The 19,951-nt window shown below is 37.1% G+C and overlaps 1 protein-coding gene across 2 annotated transcripts; it reads left to right on the top strand.

Moving 5' to 3' along the window:
* The first annotated feature begins 707 nt into the window (after positions 1 to 707).
* mapkap1 (MAPK associated protein 1) lies at positions 708 to 16,998 on the top strand. Of its 2 annotated transcripts, none has more exons than XM_056746676.1 (12): positions 708 to 867; positions 1,920 to 2,354; positions 4,547 to 4,636; positions 4,734 to 4,882; positions 5,148 to 5,320; positions 7,843 to 8,019; positions 9,393 to 9,502; positions 11,626 to 11,733; positions 12,328 to 12,468; positions 14,509 to 14,646; positions 15,219 to 15,316; positions 16,116 to 16,998. In XM_056746676.1, exons 2-12 carry the CDS (start codon positions 2,084 to 2,086, stop codon positions 16,236 to 16,238), a joined length of 1,578 nt encoding a protein of 525 aa, XP_056602654.1. In that variant the 5' UTR covers positions 708 to 867; positions 1,920 to 2,083; the 3' UTR covers positions 16,239 to 16,998. The 2 variants fall into 2 exon arrangements, with proteins under 2 accessions (XP_056602654.1, XP_056602655.1); XM_056746677.1 differs by having other exon boundaries at positions 4,737 to 4,882.
* Positions 16,999 to 19,951: the final 2,953 nt, after the last annotated feature.

The raw sequence follows: 19,951 nt of genomic DNA on the forward strand, positions 1-19,951 counted from the left end.
AATCAAACAGATAGGCTACAGTAAGAACCATTTGGGACCATCTAGCCTAAATAACCAATTTAATGCAAGTGTGTTTCGGATTTAATCTAACACAGTCTGTTGTTTTAAATTGCTATGATGAACCATCAGCTGTTCTCCATTTAAATCAGTTCAAAATGTGTTTATGTATGTGTTTTGCGTGTTCCAGTAGAATTTGGGGTTTTAATATTTGTTCTTATCCACCAGATAACATAGTAGAGACCCACGGAGAATCTAGTTTCCATTAAAACCCCCATTATAACCATTTAGTCGAAGTCAATTTTGATAATTAAGAATATATGGTTTTTATATTTTTCAATTTTTTTGTATTTTTCTGTTACTCATTTAAAGTAACAACGTGTTCAATTTTACATTATTTAATTCAGTTTCTAAAAACGATAACGGATATGTTATTAAATAATAAATAAATAACACGGATATTATTTTTTTAAGTGTTTTTTTTCAAGTTTATGTTTTAGTTTATATTACGTTTGTTAAATTTAAATAAACTTGTTTATTGATACGATTGTCTCATTTTTTGAATACTTTACATCGATTTTACAATAAGACATTTATTTATTTATTAAAAAGTAAAAATAAAATCTCTTTCTCGTGATTGGGCGGACGTCTTGCCCCTCATCCGTTTCCCTAGTGGTGCACTTCCGGTGTGAGGGGTAGATTCACCGGAAGTAACACACAAGACCATCAACACAGGAGTAAACAGTTGCGCTTTTTTCAGTTTATGTAAGAAAATCTCAACAACAATGAAATGAGACAGTACAGGCAAGCCTTCGGTCAGATGTCATGGCCAGTCTATGATGTTTACGAGTGGAATACGCACGCGTAAAGGTAGTTTTATTCTGATATTTCATCTTTTCGATAAGGTTAGCTTCAACATTAACAGGGCCTGACTACCGCGTTCAGTGTTCTTATTAATGTATGTTTTATTTAAACCTTAACTCGAATATAAAATAAGTATTTCAATGATCATATGAGTACACTTGTGGTCATCCTCCCCTCATAACTAACACAATTAACGTTATAGCGTTTGTTGATAAAATATGTTAGCTTGCTAAATGCCTCGATGGTTGTTGTGTTACTGTCATCTGTTGTCATGTGAGTTGTGGGTTTCAAAACAGATGGCTGTTGCTTGAGAGAATGAGTCATGACAGCTAGTTGCTGACAAGACTGGTTGATAGTTAAAGCATTTTTCATGAAGAATTCACTTATTGCTTAAAATGGCTGAAAAGAAAACACTGACACATACATTTTTCCAAACGACCTCACACACGGGTTCATTGAACATGTAAACATGAGTTTTATATAAAAGCATGCTTAAGCACAGTTTGTGTTAACTACTATAGATTGTGTGATAAATATCTAAACAACATCAGTACAAAGAGTGACAATATACTGTAGTATGTTATCATGTTACAATTATCTGCAATGGGTATGCTTTCTATATTGAATGTTTATATGATAAACATGCCCAATTGAACAAGGGTCCAGCCTGGAAAACAGGTTTATCATCCCATATCATTATGTTGAACCCTCATGTGTGATTTGTCTAGTGTTACGAAGGATTAAAGCGTGCTTACTTTTGTGTGATGTACACTGTATTTTAATTTTTGTTAAACTGAACTGGTATTTTATTGTCCCTGGATTAATCATTGAACTTCACTCATATAGATTGTGTTGTATAAAGAGGTGGCATTGATTTGTGGGTAAGATTCAAGGCTTGTCATCCGTGTTTTTTTTTTCCAATAAATTAGATATGTAATGAGTCATGGTAAACATGTTACTAAATCATAGATTATATAACTAAAATGTAACTAGCTCTGTGCCATTATTTGTTTGGTACTGGCAGTAAAGTTTAATCATGATAATCTGTTACATTACAGGCAGGCATCCATGTCCCACCATGGAGAGGAGAAAATAACCTCAAAAAGAAGTAAAAGACAACGTTGCATTGCTGAGGAATCTTCAGTCTCTACCTCCGACTGTAGGTCGGCACATCCGGAAAAGAACCGGAGAGTGTCAGAGGGGTAAAAGATTGGATCGCAGAATGGCTTTTCTCGACAACCCCAGCATTATCCTGGCCCACATCCGACAGTCCCACGTGACCAGCGATGACACTGGAATGTGTGAAATGGTCCTGATCGATCACGATGTGGATCTAGAGAAATGCCATTCGTCTGCTGCGTCCTTTGGTGGAGGGTCATCGGGGGGTTCAGTTGGAGATGGCAGCATTGGAGACGGCCAGACCTATGACCTCTCTCAGTCTGTTGACATCACTTCCAGCTGGGACTTTGGCATTCGGCGGCGCTCTAACACAGGCAAGTAGCCGGCTTCTGGGGCTCTGGATGCAGTTGGGTGTACGACTAGATACGGTTGGGTAGATGGTTTGGCACAGGTCAAGACTGTAAATACTTTTTGCACTTTTCTGTGTCGCATAGATTCACTCACTTAAATTTCTCATTACTATAATATAGTTATTAGTGCACAGAGATTGCTCATTCATCTAAAATAATTGATGAAGAACTGCAAGAAGTTATGTTCAGAAACCAGAATCATCCTTTTAAAAAGCTTTTTTTATTTGCATCCCAGCTGAAACCTGGAGCAATACGGCATCGATTTTGAATATTGTTTAAGTCTAGACTGCTTACATTATTTAATCATAAAATTTGCCATAGCCATACATAAGAACCATTACCAAATGTACAGTCCTGAAGATAATCTGTACCAGCCACTGTACCAGATTTACAGTACCAGAACTGTGCAGGTAAAAATCTGATTGGGCTTAATAATTGATGTTTGTTTGTTTTGTTATTTGTTTGAATGATATGAAGAAATTTCACAAAGCATTTTTTATTTCAATAGGTGTAATTTAAAGTGAATTTACATCAATTCTTTGGTAAAATTTTAATTAATATAGAAACGTGATTTTTCTGATCATTTTGCTCTGAAATGAAACATTAATCTGGGACAAACTGGGTCTCTTGGCTGAGGAAGAAATTGACTGTAATTAATTTACTCTCTTTGATCTTTGATCCGTCCTTTCAGTAAAACACAAAAAAGTTTCACAACAGTTGCAAACTTCTTTGTGGTGCTTTTCTTTATTTGCTTAAATGGGAAGTTTTTGGTCAATAATTCTTTTGTGAGTTTTTGATTGGCAGTGTCTTTTCTTTTTTTTAATCCTTTTCCAAATAATTGAATTGCAGTATGTACAGAGTTGTGTCTTACTGTCTCTTTCTGACATGCACATTCTTTTAATTTCAAACATGACATAACTTTCCCAAGTTTGAGTGAATATCTGTAAGTGTAATGATATAATGCTTGTCAAAACTCAGACACCTTTGTTTATTAAGTGATTTAGATGCGTATACTCCAGATAATTATAAACACGTTTTTAATGGAGTCGATTAGTTTCAGTCAATTTTTCTACCTCTTGTAACTGCATGACAGATGATTGAGTGTAGAATGAAACTTGAATCTGGGCTCAGATTGGTCTTTATGTTGGGGAAAGTGTTCTAGAACTTTATCTATTCCTTCATTAAGTATCTGAACGACTTATCCCCAGGACGACAAGAGAGTTTCGTGAGACACGAGGTGGCTGGTAAGCAAGCGTTCAGATCGGGAAACAATGCTGGAATAGTTGATATATAATTATAAACCTCAAATCATAATTTCAGCCCTCTCAGAAGAATATTAATAAAAAATCACTTGATTTTCTGTAATCAAATCATAAATTGTAGCATTTGTATAGCTAGACAGAAATGTTTTATGTAACTACTAATGTGCTTCATGTAGTCATGTAATTTATTATGTATAGTACTGTTCAAAACCACAGTGGACAATGACACAGGGGTTGCTTTTTTGAACATTTACATTTTTTTACCATGAAATTGTCCAAAAATCTACACAGATGAACCGGCGACTACAGGAAAAAAATGAGAAACGTGTCTTGTCACATTTCAGGATACCATACTGTCTACTGTAATGCTTAAGAAAATTGTTTGTCAAGTGTAAAAACAAACAATTACATAACTTTCATGCTCGGTTTCACAGAAATAGGCTTAAACCTAGTCCCAGACTAGAATGAATGATTGACCTGTTTGAAATTAAAATAACTATCTTAAAAAAGGTCAGTGCCATTGTTTTGTCTCAAGATGCACAATGACGTAATGATTTCTTGTTATTATCATATCCTATATCATTTTTGATTTGGGGAAGAAATGTGAGCTGGATATTTCATCCTGAGATCAACCCTAATACATAAAGACAAAACTGATGATATATTGAGTTGAGTCAAGGATATAGATGTGCTAGATGACCGGTGCTTTAAATAAAGCCTGTTCTCTTGTTGCGACCTTCAGTATTTTGATACCAGGTGAACTGGATTAAAAACAGCCCATTTAACACAACATCATCCAGTAGTGTGAAGTTAAAGTACAAGGGACTGTAGTTTGTTGAAATGTTTTCCTCTTTGAACTGTCATGAGATAAAGGTCTGATCTGTTCACTTAAAGCTCAACGCCTGGAGCGCTTGAGGAAAGAACGGCAGAATCAAATCAAGTGTAAAAACATCCAGTGGAAGGAGAGAAGCTCGTCTCAGTCAGGTAGAGTATCTACAACCTGACACTCTTGCTTAAAAGTTCACTTCACGTTTCATTTCTTTCTCTTATTTCTCGTCTTCTGAATATTGTATTGCTCTAGCAGAGGATTTGAGCTCGCTGTTTGAGAAAAAGGACTTTAAGGAACGGCAACGGAACACGGGCAGTAAATCCATGCTCTCACTGCGACTTGAACAGTGTCCCCAACAGCTCAACAACCCCTTTAATGAATACTCCAAATTCGATGGCAAGGTGAGCTCGTTTTTTTTTTATGTGAACAATGACAACATGTCTAGTTTTTAAATGTTTTGTTAATTTTGTTAAATGTAAAATCATCAAGGACCCAACGTTTATGTTGTATTGTATGTTTTTCATATATTTATATTAAATGAAAAGTAATTCAACAGTGAACACATTGCTTGAGACATACATAATGTCAACTAGCACTGTTCTTCTAAGGATGCTGAAAGGCAGAAAAGCAAAAAAGTACAAAAAGTTAAAATATGTTTGTTTTCAGGGCCATGTTGGTACAACGGCAACCAAAAAAATTGACGTCTACCTCTCAATGCAGTCCACCCAAGAAAAGCTTCACCCCATGACGGTGGTAACCATGGCCAACGCTCGCGTCCACGATCTCATCGGGCTCATCTGCTGGCAGTACACCTGCGAGGGTCGGGAACCCAAGCTTACGTAAGTACAGATAAAACAGTTTATGAGCTTGTGCTGGTCGATCAAAATGTGTTTTCAAAAGAGCAGTTTATTGGATTAGTCTTGATTGCAAGCATTTATTTGTTTGTCCTGGTCATTTTTTTAATAATTTGATCAGCCAATGCTGAATATCACTCGGTCTGTCAATAGCAAAATAAAGGTTTATATAGCCGAAAACCAGAACTCATACAAACTTAGGGGTGGATGGTCATGTGGCCACCCAGCAACCATCCATTGCACTTTAGAAACTGCATATCTTTATCATGATCAACACACAACACCTTTGCTCCAAGAGATTGAAATTAATCCGCAATGCGTTTGTTACGATTACACTTAATGCAAATGAAATGACCTGGTGTAAGTAATATGGATCCAATACAGTGAATCATGAATAAAATATGTTTCATATCAGTCTACATGTACTCATAACCCTCCCAAGTCCTCGACACATCTCCTGAGACATTTATATTCCTCTCTAGTCTGCTAAAGACAGTCTTGACCTTTCCCAGCTCAGCTAGGGATTCCCCCGGGCTTCGTTCTCGTTTCCACCTTCAATACGTATCCGAGGTTTGCCGACTGAAAAGCGCAAGAATTTTCTCCCCGGTACATGGTACAATATGAAGATTTATACTTGGGACGGGTCGAGGAGAGACCACCATTAAAATGGATAGAAGAAACAAGGAACCCTATGAAGCAGATACGCTCAGAGCCTCACACAGACAGTCTTGGTGGTTGAGGTTGGACGTGATTGGCATAGCAATGAGTTTTCCTTAGGCTGTACAGAGGAAGACATCCAGGGCTCGTGTGGGGTTTAAATGAGAACTACCTTCAGAACCCTGTTTATGACTCAAGAATGTTCATTAAGAAGTTTTGGATCACAGTCATCTCTAAATTTTGAGTTTGGAAAGAGTTATGAAAGGAATAGTTTGCCTTCAAAATTAAAATTCTCTCACCATTAAGTACTCACAAAACCTGTGTTTTCTTTCGTCTGCAAAACAAACAAAAAGCGTTGGTCCCCATGGACTTCTAGTGTATGGACAACCAATGCAAGTCAACAGGTACAAACGGTTTTCTGTTACCAACATTTTTCAAAATATCTTTTTTTGTGTTCTGCAGAAGAAAGAAAGTCATACAGGTTTGAGATGATGAGAGGGTGTGTAAAGAAAAAAAATTGACTATTCCTTTAAGAGAATATTATATAGACCTGTTGATGAATCTTACAAAGAAAGATTTTTTGCATTCTTTGCAAATAGCAGAGAGATTGATGCCTAAATGTTAGCTGGGATGTCTTTGATGCTTTCTTTTTTCCTAGCAAGAATGGGAAACATGAATGTTGGTTGTATACATATATTTTATTTTAATATCATTCAAATTGATTGTACACAAACATATAATGCATTATTATATTGCATGTCACATTATTTAGCAAGTTAACGAATATCACATTTTATTTGTTTCGTACAGCCCTATTGCATGCATTATTTTTCACTCGAGTCTCATTCATGTAATGCAAATTATTTTATAAAAAACATTCAATTTGGGGCAGATGTTTTATACATTATGCAATATTTACATGTATATGTTATTAGTGAAGTACGGAGGTGTGTATGTGTTGATCTTGTTTGTCATGAAAATGCATCTCAATCCAAATCTCCAGCGGTCGTCTCAGCAGATCGGAAACTCTATGACATTCAATTTAGTCTATACAGCTCAGGCCTGGATTTTAACAGCGTGTCAGAGCACATTTAAACACAACACCAGTGTAGACACTGCCCTGAAGCTCAGAAAGCTATATCATGAAGACAAAAGCTTATTATAACTGAAGTTCCCTACACTGCATCAATCTTGGCGTTAATTATTTTGCCGTTTTCCTTAAGGAGAGAATATGTTGTGATATAAGCAGTGATCTGAAGTAATCAGGATTTCAGCCAGACTACACTATATACAATACTGCTAAAGAAGACAAGAAACAAAAGAGTTTTCTATGAAGTTAACACTTTCCTGTCCAGTTCTAATGCTCTGCATCCCAACAGGCCGCTCGATGAATGAGTCTTTTTCAATGCCTGACTACATAAATTGTGTTTGGGTGGTTTTGTGTGATGTTTGTGTGGGGTCAGACTGATGCTTTGACTCAACCTGCCCGTGTTTGTTAACTATATAAAGTCCTTGTATAAACATGGTACATTTAGCTTTATAAATGGTACGGTTTATTAGAAAATGTTTTTACTAACCAAATTTTGGAAGAATCAGCTAAGACTAATTTGATACTTCATTTAAACACAACTTCATCAAATCTCCTGAGCTGTGAAAGAGCAACCTACGCAAAATAACAATTTTTCTTCTAGAGATCTACAGTTTGGGTTTAGCTAAAACTTAACATCCTGAAAACATTATCTTGTGCAATAAATCCTATTAAAAAAGTGAAATATAAGTGGACTAAACTGAAAGGTGGGTTTATAAGTAATGAGTTAGTTTTGGGTTAATCTTTCTCTTGTTCTCTGCAGAGAAAACGTCAACACCTACTGCCTGCACATCGCTGAGGATGACGGAGAGGTGGACACAGACTTCCCTCCTCTGGATTCCAATGAACCCATCCACAAGTTTGGCTTTAGCACCCTTGCACTGGTTGAGAAGTACTCGTCCCCTGGATTGGGACCCAAACAGTCGCTCTTTGTTCGAATGTAAGTTGTGACTTACTCCTAAAACATTATAATTTATACGTTCGCAAAAGTGATGAAACATTATAATTATTTTAATCATGGAGATAGATTTGTTCCAGTTGTGTATTGTGAAAATACAATTTAAAGGGAAAAAGCAGTCTTATCTAAAAACGTTACACATATGGAATTATATCTTTTATGAATGGCTAACTAAATTGCAAGTTTTATGAGCTAATCAAATATTTTTAAATCCACTATGTTATAAAGATCTTATCCATTGTTGTCCAAAAATAAACCCTTTCAGGGTGATACAAGACCCCTCCACTATGCAATCCCACAGCTGTGGTTTATTCTACGATGACAACCAGCTAGATGTAATTTATTAATTATTGGATAACACAGGCAGAATATATGCATTATATGTCATTTATTTTTTCAGACTTTCATTGAAAACTAATTTTTATCTTAAAATTTTCTCTTTAAGATCCTTTAACCTAGCAACTCAAAACAAGTTTTATCTATCGACCGTTGGTCCGGATATGTCTTTGAGTGTTATTTATTCATCCGCTCGTAGCTGTCGGCTGCCGTTCAGAGCTCTCGAGGTCACTTCTTGCTCCCTTCATGAGAGGGCCGGTGATGTGGCTCTGCAGGGCCCCGGGCGAGAACTGAGCCAGTGCTCCGTCCGCAGCGGGCCATCGGGCTGAGACCTCTCCTGTCAGTTCTCATGCCTGTCGTGAAGGCTGTCAGAAGTCCTGGCCCAAGGCAGACGGGTCAGCGCTGCTAAATGAAAGTGGACAAGCGAGTCGTCTGTCCAGAGAGCCGTTTGTGTGCTTCCCGCTCTCTGGCCTGCGGTTGTTTATCTGTTGATGCACTTGTGTTCATGTGCTCAAACTTTAACTCTGGAATGGGTGAAATGTATGAAAAATATCACCCGATGAGAACAAGCTTTGGAACAAATGTTCTCTTCTCAAACTTGTTTATTTTACTTTACCTTAGATGTATAGTTGAGAAACAAGAATTATTAATATGATCTTTTAGTTTAGAAAATATTTTGTATGAAAAATGTTGACTAGATAAACTTGTTCCATCCGAATGTTCCATGTTAACAACAATAAATATAAGAATAAATGTTGCTATTATCATTTTTATATTATTGTTAATAATAATAATAATAAATAAAATAAGATATATTTTTTAATGCTAATAATAATAATATAGCTAAAATAAAAATTATACATTTTAATCAGATTTATCAATAATAAGATTTAATCATACATTTTAAATATATTTAATAATGAATCATTTATTGAAATTGGGCAAAATAACCGGTAGGATGTTTTTTGGTAGGTAAATTTGGATTTCATGATTGAAAATGTTCCTGTCTATCCTCACAGAAACGCTGCCCATGGCTTCTCTCTGATCCCGGTGGAAAGTCTTAAAGTGACCATGAAGGAAGTTCTTCAAAAGGCTCTTAAGAAGAGAAAGGGCTCCCAGAAAGGTTCAGGTGAGACACCTCAAAGACTTTTTTTACATGTTCAGAGAGAGTGTGAACAAAATCATTTTATCCAAAGCGACTTACATTGCATTACATTATACTATACATTTGTTTCTAAGTATGTCCAACCCATGACTTTGGCGTTGCATGCACCATGCTCTAACCACTGAGCTACAGGAAAGCTTGTGTGTATTCAGTATTTTTGTTGCAAGAAATCTCAACCAACATCCAGCAAACCTCTTTAAACCGCCAGTCAAACTGGAAGGTGAAAAAGTAAGTGGGGTCTGTCGGCTGAGATCAGTCTGATAACCGCAGAAATGTGCCGCTCCAATTTGTCACGGCTGAATGGGTGGCACATCTGATAAGACCAGAGAGTTTAATACAAAAAGTCACAGGTAACGGATCGGCCGTGATGAGACGGCCAGCGGGCGAGATAAGAGGGGTGAGAAGATATTGAGCCGCGGTGCCACTCAGAGATGAAGCAGGGCAGGTAAAGAATGAAAACTAATGGTGTGAGAACAAAGGTGCATTGGAGAGAAAACGGCTGAAGGGCTGAAGAAATGATGGTGTGTGGATCAGTCGAGCTTCATCCCTCTTGAAATTCCCTCTTGGGTGGAGGACTGGTATTGTTTAAAGGATTTGTTTACCAAAGACAGAATTTTTTTTTAATGAAAATTTACTCGCCCTCATGCCTTCCATAATGTCCAAATAATAAAGGGATTGAGAGAAGTGTCTTTCTAACCGAGTCCTCCAGGCATTTGGTTTTCTGGTGGATGTTTACAGTGAGAGAATGGTCCGGTCTCATGGGTCATAGTCGGTCTTGCATCTGTGTCCATGTATCTCAGAAGATGTCTGAGCAGATGTGATATGTGATCTGCATTTGAATGAGTATTGACTGTTTATTTACCCGCTGGAGACAAAGACGGCCATCAAATCTTCTGTCTGAAATGTGGTTCTCTCTTCTGCTCCTACATTTATCTGCTCGTAATTTTACTTTCTAGAAACCTGAGGAAAAAAATCACACTGTATTTATGCACAACTATCTGGTGGTCTTGTTTTATGGTTAAACTTGCAAGCACAGTTGACACATGGATGCTAGGGAGGCTGCTCACCGTAAAATATGACGGGTGTAATGAGGGGTGCAAGGTTTCTAAAGCTTTTGGTTATGTTGAAGGAGATTAGCAGGATTTAATGCGTCCTATCTGCCTTATCGGTGTAAACGTTGCTGACATTTAGAAGAAGATGATGACTGTCGTTTGGCACTGATGTCTTGTGTGTGAACTACAGATGAGGTCAGAAGAAAGTAAAAGCGTGACCGTTACGCTTGGGGAAATGTTTTGAGACGCAGTACAAAGCCGAAAGTATTCAGGGACGGCATTATTTGTGTGGATTTGGAGTATTTAGCATCGGCTGGTTTACTGAGTACTTGGCCTGATATTTCAATAGACACGTGTAGAACAGAACTCTCTTACATCAGTTGTATGGATTCTTGTGTTCGATTATGATTCTTTGAGCTTAGTTTGAGTATTCTTTTGTATTCAGGCGGCTTGTGTTGGTTTCACTCGTATGTCGTGTTGGGCTGGAGGGCGTTGTGAGCATATTTCTTTCTCTCTCGGTGGAGGTCGCAGGCTTTCCGAGGTTTTCTTGACATTTTGGAAACCACGGTATTTGCGAAAGGGTAAATATTGCCCTAAGTGTTTGACCTATTTAGATTGGCAGCTTCTCTGTATTGTTTCTTTTTTTTGTTTTAGAACTAAATAGAATGCCTTGATTCTGCTTCTGGACATTTTCTCTTTGTGGACAATAAATAAACTAAATGGGGAAGAGTCGTGTTTTTATCTTTATTCGCAAGACCACCGTTTTAGACTGATGTTAAAAACCTCTTCATGCAAAATCTTAATGATACTTAAACAAGCCCTTTATTTTATTTTGCAAAGTAGTTTTTCATAAATAATGACCTGGATATGTTACATGTTATATGGTGGTCCCCCTTTAAATATAATTTCAGGCCTTTTACTGATGCTCTGTGTACGCATGCAACAGTAAGATCAGTTCAAACACGTGATTTCTAACTTTACATTAGTTTGGATATGTTGACAATGACATCATAACCGACCTCTCGGCCGTTTCAGGTCCCATGTACCGTCTAGAGAAGCAGACAGAACCGAACGTGGCAGTGGATCTGGACACCACGCTGGAGAATCAGAACACACTCGAGTTCTGCTTGGTCCGGGAAAACAGTGAGTTATGATCCACCTCATACTGCCATACACACTAGCTAGCACAGGTACGTCTGCTAAAGATCTGGAGATCTGGAAAACATCTGCTGTATAAAGGCATCATCTAAACATCTTCGAAAGAGCAGTTTTACATCCACACTCTGAAAAATAAAAGTGCTTAAAAGGTTCTTCACAGCGATGCCATAGAAGAACCATTTTTAGTTCCCCAAAGAACCATTCAGTCAAAGTTTCTTTAAAGAACCATCTCCTTCTTACTTTCTTATCATCTGAAGAACCTTTTTTGAGACGGAAAGGTTTTTCAGATTTTAAATATTCTATATGGAACCAAAGGGATCTTCTAAAGCATCAAAGAACCTTGTGCATTCTCAATCATAAACATCATACAGTCTAAATGTCATCTGACAGCCGACGTCTCCGAAACGTATTGCAGAAGAGCAAACTATGTCTTGCAGATGGAAATGCAGACATCAAATGGACGTCTGCCAGATGTTTTTGTGGGCGTTATTTGGAACACGTGTTAGGGGTTATCTTAGAACACACACATCACAAACAATTGAAGCACCATTTATTTTTCTATCTTTGCATCATGTGCAGGTTCTCGAGGCGAGGAGTGCTCAGAAGAGGATCCACCCATTGACATCACTACAGTACAGGACATGTTGAGCAGTCACCACTACAAGTCCTTCAAGATCAGCATGATCCACAAACTGCGCTTCACCACTGACGTTCAGCTAGGTACATCCACAGTGTAAACATGTTTTTTATCTGCCTATTACAGTCAAAAAGACGATTGAGACTATATATTATATATATACTATATAAGTTAAATATAAACTGTAGTATCACTTAGGCCTGAACGATAAATCAAAAATAAACTGCACTCGATGTGGCGGTTGTCTGCGATTATTTATTTTTCTTTCTCACTCTGTCAGTGAAGTACGGTTAAATGCTGCTGCATCTGAAAGCAAGAGTGAGCTCTCGTGCAGTAACTCCAAATAAACAGAGCAGAAGTTATACCATAATATACACGTATGCTCTAAATAATTCAAAAAGTATTCAAAAATAGAATTAATTTGTCCCAAATCATAGCATGCTGAAATGAGTATTCTCAAAGTACCCGGATGGTCTACTATTTTCATTGAAAATTTGAAGTTTGAATCCATATTATTCCGCTTTACATTAACTTCGTATTACAGGTAGGAGAGGGGTGTATCCTAAAACTGAGCCGAAAGCTGATTGGCTGTCCCCACGTGTGTACTGTCCAATGGCATTTTTTAACTCGATTGACAAATGGATGAAGAAAAGCATTTGGCAAAACGACAAAGAGAAGCAATTGGCTAATAGAGAGGGAATTTATAAATCGATTTAAAATGTGCATTTTAAATAATCAATTAATGAACTACTTCGTTTTTATGTTTTAAAGCATTAATTAAATAAACAGTTTTAAATGTATCTATTTATTTATACATTTAAAAATGATTTTAGTCATTTACGTTTAATTTTTCAATTAAACTATATTTTAAAACATAAATTAAACAAACCATTTTAAGTTAGTCTGTTCATTTCTCAATTTAAAAAGTGATTTATTTGTTTACATTTTTATGTTTTAGTTATTAAATTGATCAATTGATTCAATCTTTTAGTTCTAATCGGCGCTCTCCTCTCTTTTTTAAAGCTGTTAGCGTCTGTTTTACATTATAAATGTAATTAAATGTGGAGTAAGCCGTGTTTTTATAAAACATCTTTGAACGCTTTTTTTAAACGTCAGCGCTGCCATCTTTTTCTGCAGCTCAGAGCGTCGGTTGAGGTTGAAAAAAGTTTAACTTTTCTGAAAAAACGTGATTTATCATGCAGCCCTTGTAACAATTGACATAGTATAGTATGGTACAATAACTTGTTATATAGCACTGTACTCAAATATAGTTTTATGTTATGTAATAAAATGTAGTATTGTGCGTTTTTAGGCTGACGGGTGGAATACGTATAAGAAAGTGAAGTGAATTAAACTATGGGAAAATATAGTGTATTATAATAATAATATATAGTATATTATAGTGTAATAGAATGTAGAATAGAGTAGTATAGTATAGTGCTCTAATGTTGAAAGATGAAATTCCCATAGTATAATATAAAGTATAGTAAAATTGTATTTTATTATATTAAAATAGAGTAAAATATACCATAGTAAGGTCTATCAGTGAGAGCTAGTTGATCTATAATACAGTTTAGGATAGTAAAATATGGTATAGTATAAAAACATAATATTATATAGTGAGAACTAACACTACAGCCATGGTAACAATAGTCTCTCCAGATCTTATTTGTTTCTTCTCAGTTTCTCTTCAGCACTCATGGCTTCATACATGAACAGTATTTTAATACATGCAAGACATTTAAGCACAGCTGAGAGTTGCTCTAGTCCCACTTCCATCCCAACTCCAGCAAATCTTCCGGCTCTGGAATCTTTTTGAATATCAAGATGATTGACATATTTGAAATATTTGCATGCTATTTTTAACGTTATCTGTATGACAGACAGCTGTCACATCCGTAACGGACGGTCAGCGTGTGTGCTCGTGAGATAGACATGTAATCATTTTCCAGCCCTCCCTCTGTCACACATTGAACGTTTGTTTTCATTCATATTTAAATTGCAGCTTCACACAGCCTTTAATCTTTCACACCTGGACATTCTTCTCTCTAGGACCTTCTCATATAAACAAACGTGGATTTAAACTGTCAGGTATTCCGATAAAGCCTTCATTCTTTTTGCAGGAATATCCGGAGAGAAGGTGGAAATCGACCCTGTCACCAATCAGAAGACCAGCACAAAGTTCTGGATCAGACAGAAGCCAATCTCCATCGACTCAGACCTGCTGTGTGCCTGCGACCTGGTGGAGGAGAAGAGTCCAAGTCAGTCCTGCTTATTGTTTTATATGGCCTGCACAAAATCTGCATATACAATTATTGACCTGCATTGAAAAACAATAGACTCGTTTTATGAAAAATTATATTATATTGATTATATTCACATGAATGAAATAGAAAGTCAGACCATCATTTGTAAGGTTTGGGTTTGTGGGTGATGCAGACGTCTCATCTCAGGGGATGTGACAGGGTCGCATGCGCAGGTCTCCAGAAGCGTGCTGCTAACTCAGATTGATGCAGACAGAATGCTGTCGTCTGCAGATCTCACGGATGCATCTGGAAATGCTCTTGTTGAGAAGATCAGTGCATCAGTGATGACCTCACGCTCTGTATTTTAGGCCAGTCGGACATGAGGGGCAGTAACTGGCCATGAATCTGGGGGTGGGATTAGTCTTTTCATACATCAGGTGGAAGGCAGGATTAAGAAACTTGTTTTTTTAAGCAGTGTTAGTTATGCAGTTCAGAAATCAGTTTCTCAGGTAACAGCCGTTCTTCCTGCTGGATGGAATGTTGTTTGTATGCTGAATGTAAGAAACTTGATTTTCTTTCTCTTGTAGGTCATGCAGTATTCAAGCTCACATATCTAAGCAACCACGACTACAAAGCGCTGTACTTTGAGTGTGATGCTGCTACAGTAAATGAGATTGTGCTTAAGGTGAGTTTAGACGCATCATTTCAGACAGACATCTTGAACAACAGCTCTCCTCCTTTTATACATGTTTTCTTATTTATGTCTATCGATCTACCTGCCTGTCTATCTGTTGTTTGTCTATATCTGTCTATATTTGTTTTATCAGTCAGTTTATGTGTCTGTCTACATCTTTCTAATCTACCTGCCTGTCTGTCTGCGTATCTTTATCTTGCTCTGTCTGTTTGTCTCAGAAATTGTCTGCTTGTCTATATCTGCTTTCTGTCTGTCTGATATACAGTATATTGTCTGTCTATCTTTTTCCATTTGTCGGTCTGTCTGTATCCATTTGTCTGTATGTCTGTCCTTATCTGTCTGTCTATCTGTTTTCTGACTATATTTGTCTGTCTACCTGATTTTTCTATCTGTTTATCAGTCTGCCTTTTTGTGTCTGTCTATATCTTTCTAATCTACCCGTCTGTCTGTCTGCGTATCTTTATCTGTCTGTCTGTCGTCTGTTTCTCTCAGAAATATTTGTCTGCTTTTCTATATCTGCCTTCTGTCTGTCTGATATACAGTATATTCTCTGTCTATCTTTTTCCATTTGTCTTTCTGTCCGTCTATATCTATCTTTTTGTCTCATATATATTGTCTGTCGGTCTATCTGACTATCTGTATATCTGAATGTCTACTTGTCTTTGTCTGTCTGGGTTCTATCTTTATGTCTGTCAGTATTTACCTGTTGATCTATATATTTTAACATGTTTATTGATAGATTGTGTAGTTTTCTTCTTCCCATTAACAGTAAGTATGCCATTTCTCTCAGGTGAACTACATCCTGGAGTCTCGTGCCAGCACTTCACGGGCGGATTATTTTGCTCAGAAGCAGCGCAAACTCAACCGCCGCACTAGCTTCAGCTTCCAGAAAGACAAGAAGTCGGGCCAGTAGCCTAACCGACCCGCTGTCTGAGCAGTGTGATGTGCCTAATAGAATAAAGGGCAAAAAGATGGAAAACCAGGGTTGAAATGAAGCACAGATGAATGGGGAGATGAAGCAAAATAGAGGTAGGAAGGAAGAGAAAGACTTGTTGATAAAAAGTATGAGACAGAATTAAGAGAGAAACGATAAGACTTCGTTGTCTCTTCCGGCTGGAGTTTTTAGCCTCGGATTTTTCCTAATCATATCAGAGCACTAACGCTCAAGAATGTACTAGTGAAACCAACCAACAATCCAACTGACTGAACCATTATTGTTAATGTTCGAAGCCACAAACATTGAGTCGGATTCTGGAGCCCAGAACTGCTAACTTTACAAGCTGCTGTCAGTTTCAAAGACTTCTTTCCACTGCCTACAAAAACCAACTGTACAAAAACTTGCAGGAGGATATCACAAGCCTACAGAGCAAATAAACTATTAGCTACTCTCATATATACCTGCCATTTCAAAGGGGTTAACTTAAAACGCTTTGTACGCCTTAAAGGCATTGCTTTACTTTTAAAAATAAATCAAAATGTAAATAGCAAACACATTCAGGGTGGAAAGACAAACCCTCTTCGGCCATAGCTCTTCAGTGCCTGATATTGAACAACAGGTGGAGATTTTAAGCGAGTCAAGGATAAGCCTTCAAACTTTTTACCAACAGAGGGCCGGTAGGTTAAGGAGTGACTGATTTTTAAAAGATCAAATATAAACAAAATGAATAACTGTACTTTTTACTGTGTTTTGTTTTTCCTCTGCATTGTTTCTTTGGATTAAATATATTATAAGCAACTGAACGCTGTCAATCTTTCAGGCAGATGTTTCGGTTTATTCTGACTGCCCTCATGGGCTGCAATGGGAATGTATTTTACCACATTTCTTTCTCAATGTTAAAGATAACATTATTATAGTTATAAAGTTTAAATCTCATCTGTGCTTGGAGACGGATCGTTCTCTTGGCAGATTCCACTGGTTTCTTTCAATCATTGGAGCAAACTCCACACTTTAACTCCACTTCAAAAGCTGCTCTTGTTAAACTGGATTCAGGGTGCATGTTCTATCCAAATCTGTTCTGACTCAGGTTTCCGACTGCCATGTCTTGACCGATATTTGTTGTTGTTGTTTTTATATATGTTAAAGGCTGAGAGCGACAGTTGAGGGGCAGTTCAGAGAGCGTGACGGGGAGAATCGCTGAATAGACATTTCAAATAAAACTTTATTTATAATGGTCTGATGTCGGGGGGAGGGGTTGGGGGTTGTTGGTTGTTATGCGGCCTATAGAATCAACAATATTTGCTACAGTACGTGTATACTGTTTATAAGTAGATTTTCTAATTAAAGACTGAACCACAACACAATCTGTCTGTTGTCTTTTATTTCAATTTTTTAGTTTTAGTGTGCACACTTTTGAGGGGACATGTAGGCTAAAGGACAGGTGAATTTAACTGCCAATACAATACAACAACAAAAACATAACTAGTTAAACCATGTTTAATTTTTGTAATGGCACCTCTATTATCTGCTTTATGTTTGATGTTCCCTCATGTTTTTGATGTTTGTAAACTCCAGAGATATCAGCCACAATCACTGTAGTGATGTTCATTGTAAAAGATGACAGTCGTCTTCATTTGAAGAACCATAAAACTGGAAGCATTTCAACAGAGGTAAAGTCTCGCCTTTGGGGTCCCAACAAAACAGTACCAGCTGGCGGAGGAGACAGCCTCACGGTCGCCTTACTCTCGGGGTTCATCGCCAGCTGTGGCCCCTGAGAGATCTTTTTCCGCCCCTCCATGGGAAACGGAGATAGACGCTTGTTAAAAATACCCCAAGACATCGGCATCACATAGACAATAAAGTTAATCCAGAGTGACGGGCGTGAAGCTGAAGATGGATTTTCTCAGTTCTGGTTGGAGGAGGGTCTTGTTTTTCCCTCGCTGGTGTTATAGTGCTGACATCTCCTCACCTCTGTCAGAACGTTTGTTTAATCTCTCTGGATTCTCTTCTGACGGTGTCAGTTTGGCTTTTGCACACATTCGTTTTTCTTTGTGCAATTTTTTTGATGGTACACGATTGCTCTCAGGGGAACTGCTGTTGTTTTTAGGGGAAGGCAGAAGAATATTGTGGTAATTCCAGTCCAGATTTAGAGTTTGCAAAGATGAATGAAAATTGTGAATTTTCTTTGCAGTTGTCAAGGTCTGAAAACATTGCATCTTTTTCTATTTTAACTTGTGTTTTTTTTCTGCAAATAAAAAGAAGTTTTCATTATAGTTTATAGAACTTTTGGTCTTGCTTTTACTTGTTTGCTTCAAAATTTAACTTTTTTTACCTTTTTAAAACAGAATCTAATGACACACATACTTAACTATTCAAAATGAGCATTGGTCCATCTCAAGTACTTAATTTCATTTTTTAAATGGAAGATGTATGCATTGCTCAGTATAGAAGTAACAGAAAACGAGAGAACTGACCTTTGCTCTTCCCATGGCCTTCAAAATATCCAAACGTAGGAACTTCCTGTTGAAAAACGGATTTAAGGAAATTCCCCAGTTTTTTAAGGTAACAGAACTGAGTGAAAACCTGGGGACATGATGAAAGCGTTTTGTGGTTTTATCGTGAAGCAATAAATGCTATTTTTCAGTGTTTAAGATCATTTTTATCTATCGTTTAAACCTTACAGCTTACATTTGCAGTTAGAATAGTAGTACTCTTTGCTTTATAATCAAATGTATTTTTGAAATACTTTTCATGTATAATTATATATATAAAGTCCTGGGGACAGAAATGGCACCCATTTGGTGGAATAGCCAAACTGCAATTTTTTACTCTTCTGCCACCAACATGCTTTGTGTGTAATAATTTGCATTATTTGTGCAGACTCCACACATAAAGAACATAATTTATTATGTTTTTTTGTGTGGATCATTGCAGGTTATGTCATCATTACTCTGTGAGAACGACAAATTTTGACTTGACTGGAGTCAGGAGTTTGACACCAACTTGTCAGAGACTTGCAAACATTGTGCAGATTATTCTTGGTGAAGCTGGTGTTGTACACACTGTGCACTTTACCTAAGAATATAATCAAATGTATGCTATTGTATGCCATATCAAACAGAAATCTCGTCAAACATTTTCAACACTTCACTTAGAAAATCCAAAGAGACTCACAATGTAGCCTACAGTATGAGTCCATACACAGACATTTGTCACTTTATCATTAAGGTTTTAAAAATAAAATAAGTCCACGACATTTGATATCAGTATGTTCTTGTTGTTGTGTTTCCAACTGTCCGGTACAAAACACTTAAATTGATTTTTATTCTTTCATTTTCTACATTTGATGCAGCTCTTGATACGGATGATGAGCGCCGCCTAGAGGTTGACGATACATATCACAGAGGCCAACAGAATGTGCAGTGATGCATTTGAAAAGGTCTGAGAAAATAATGGATTTGATGGTTTTTATTGGAAACTATAATGTCTACGGGTCTCTACTGGTAACAAAATAAAATGGGAAGTTATGTGGTGGATAGGAACCAATACAGTAGGACACCGTTACATCATTCTGGAAAAAGATCCTTAAAACACTTCATGACACTTCATGAAAATGTTTTTAATGGTAAATAACTGCTGGTTCATAATGGTGTTTATAAACCTTCAGAAAACATTGTCAATTAAATAAT

This window comes from Triplophysa dalaica, chromosome 4 (assembly GCF_015846415.1).
Source record: "Triplophysa dalaica isolate WHDGS20190420 chromosome 4, ASM1584641v1, whole genome shotgun sequence".
NCBI classification, from domain to species: Eukaryota; Metazoa; Chordata; class Actinopteri; order Cypriniformes; family Nemacheilidae; genus Triplophysa; species Triplophysa dalaica.

Coding starts and splice junctions, on each gene's coding strand:
- mapkap1 (XM_056746676.1), top strand. CDS start 2,084: ATGGCTTTTCTCGACAACCCCAGCATTATCCTGGCCCACATCCGACAG. Junction 8,020..9,392: donor CAGTCGCTCTTTGTTCGAAT/GTAAGTTGTGAC, acceptor CTATCCTCACAG/AAACGCTGCCCATGGCTTCT. Junction 15,317..16,115: donor TAAATGAGATTGTGCTTAAG/GTGAGTTTAGAC, acceptor CATTTCTCTCAG/GTGAACTACATCCTGGAGTC.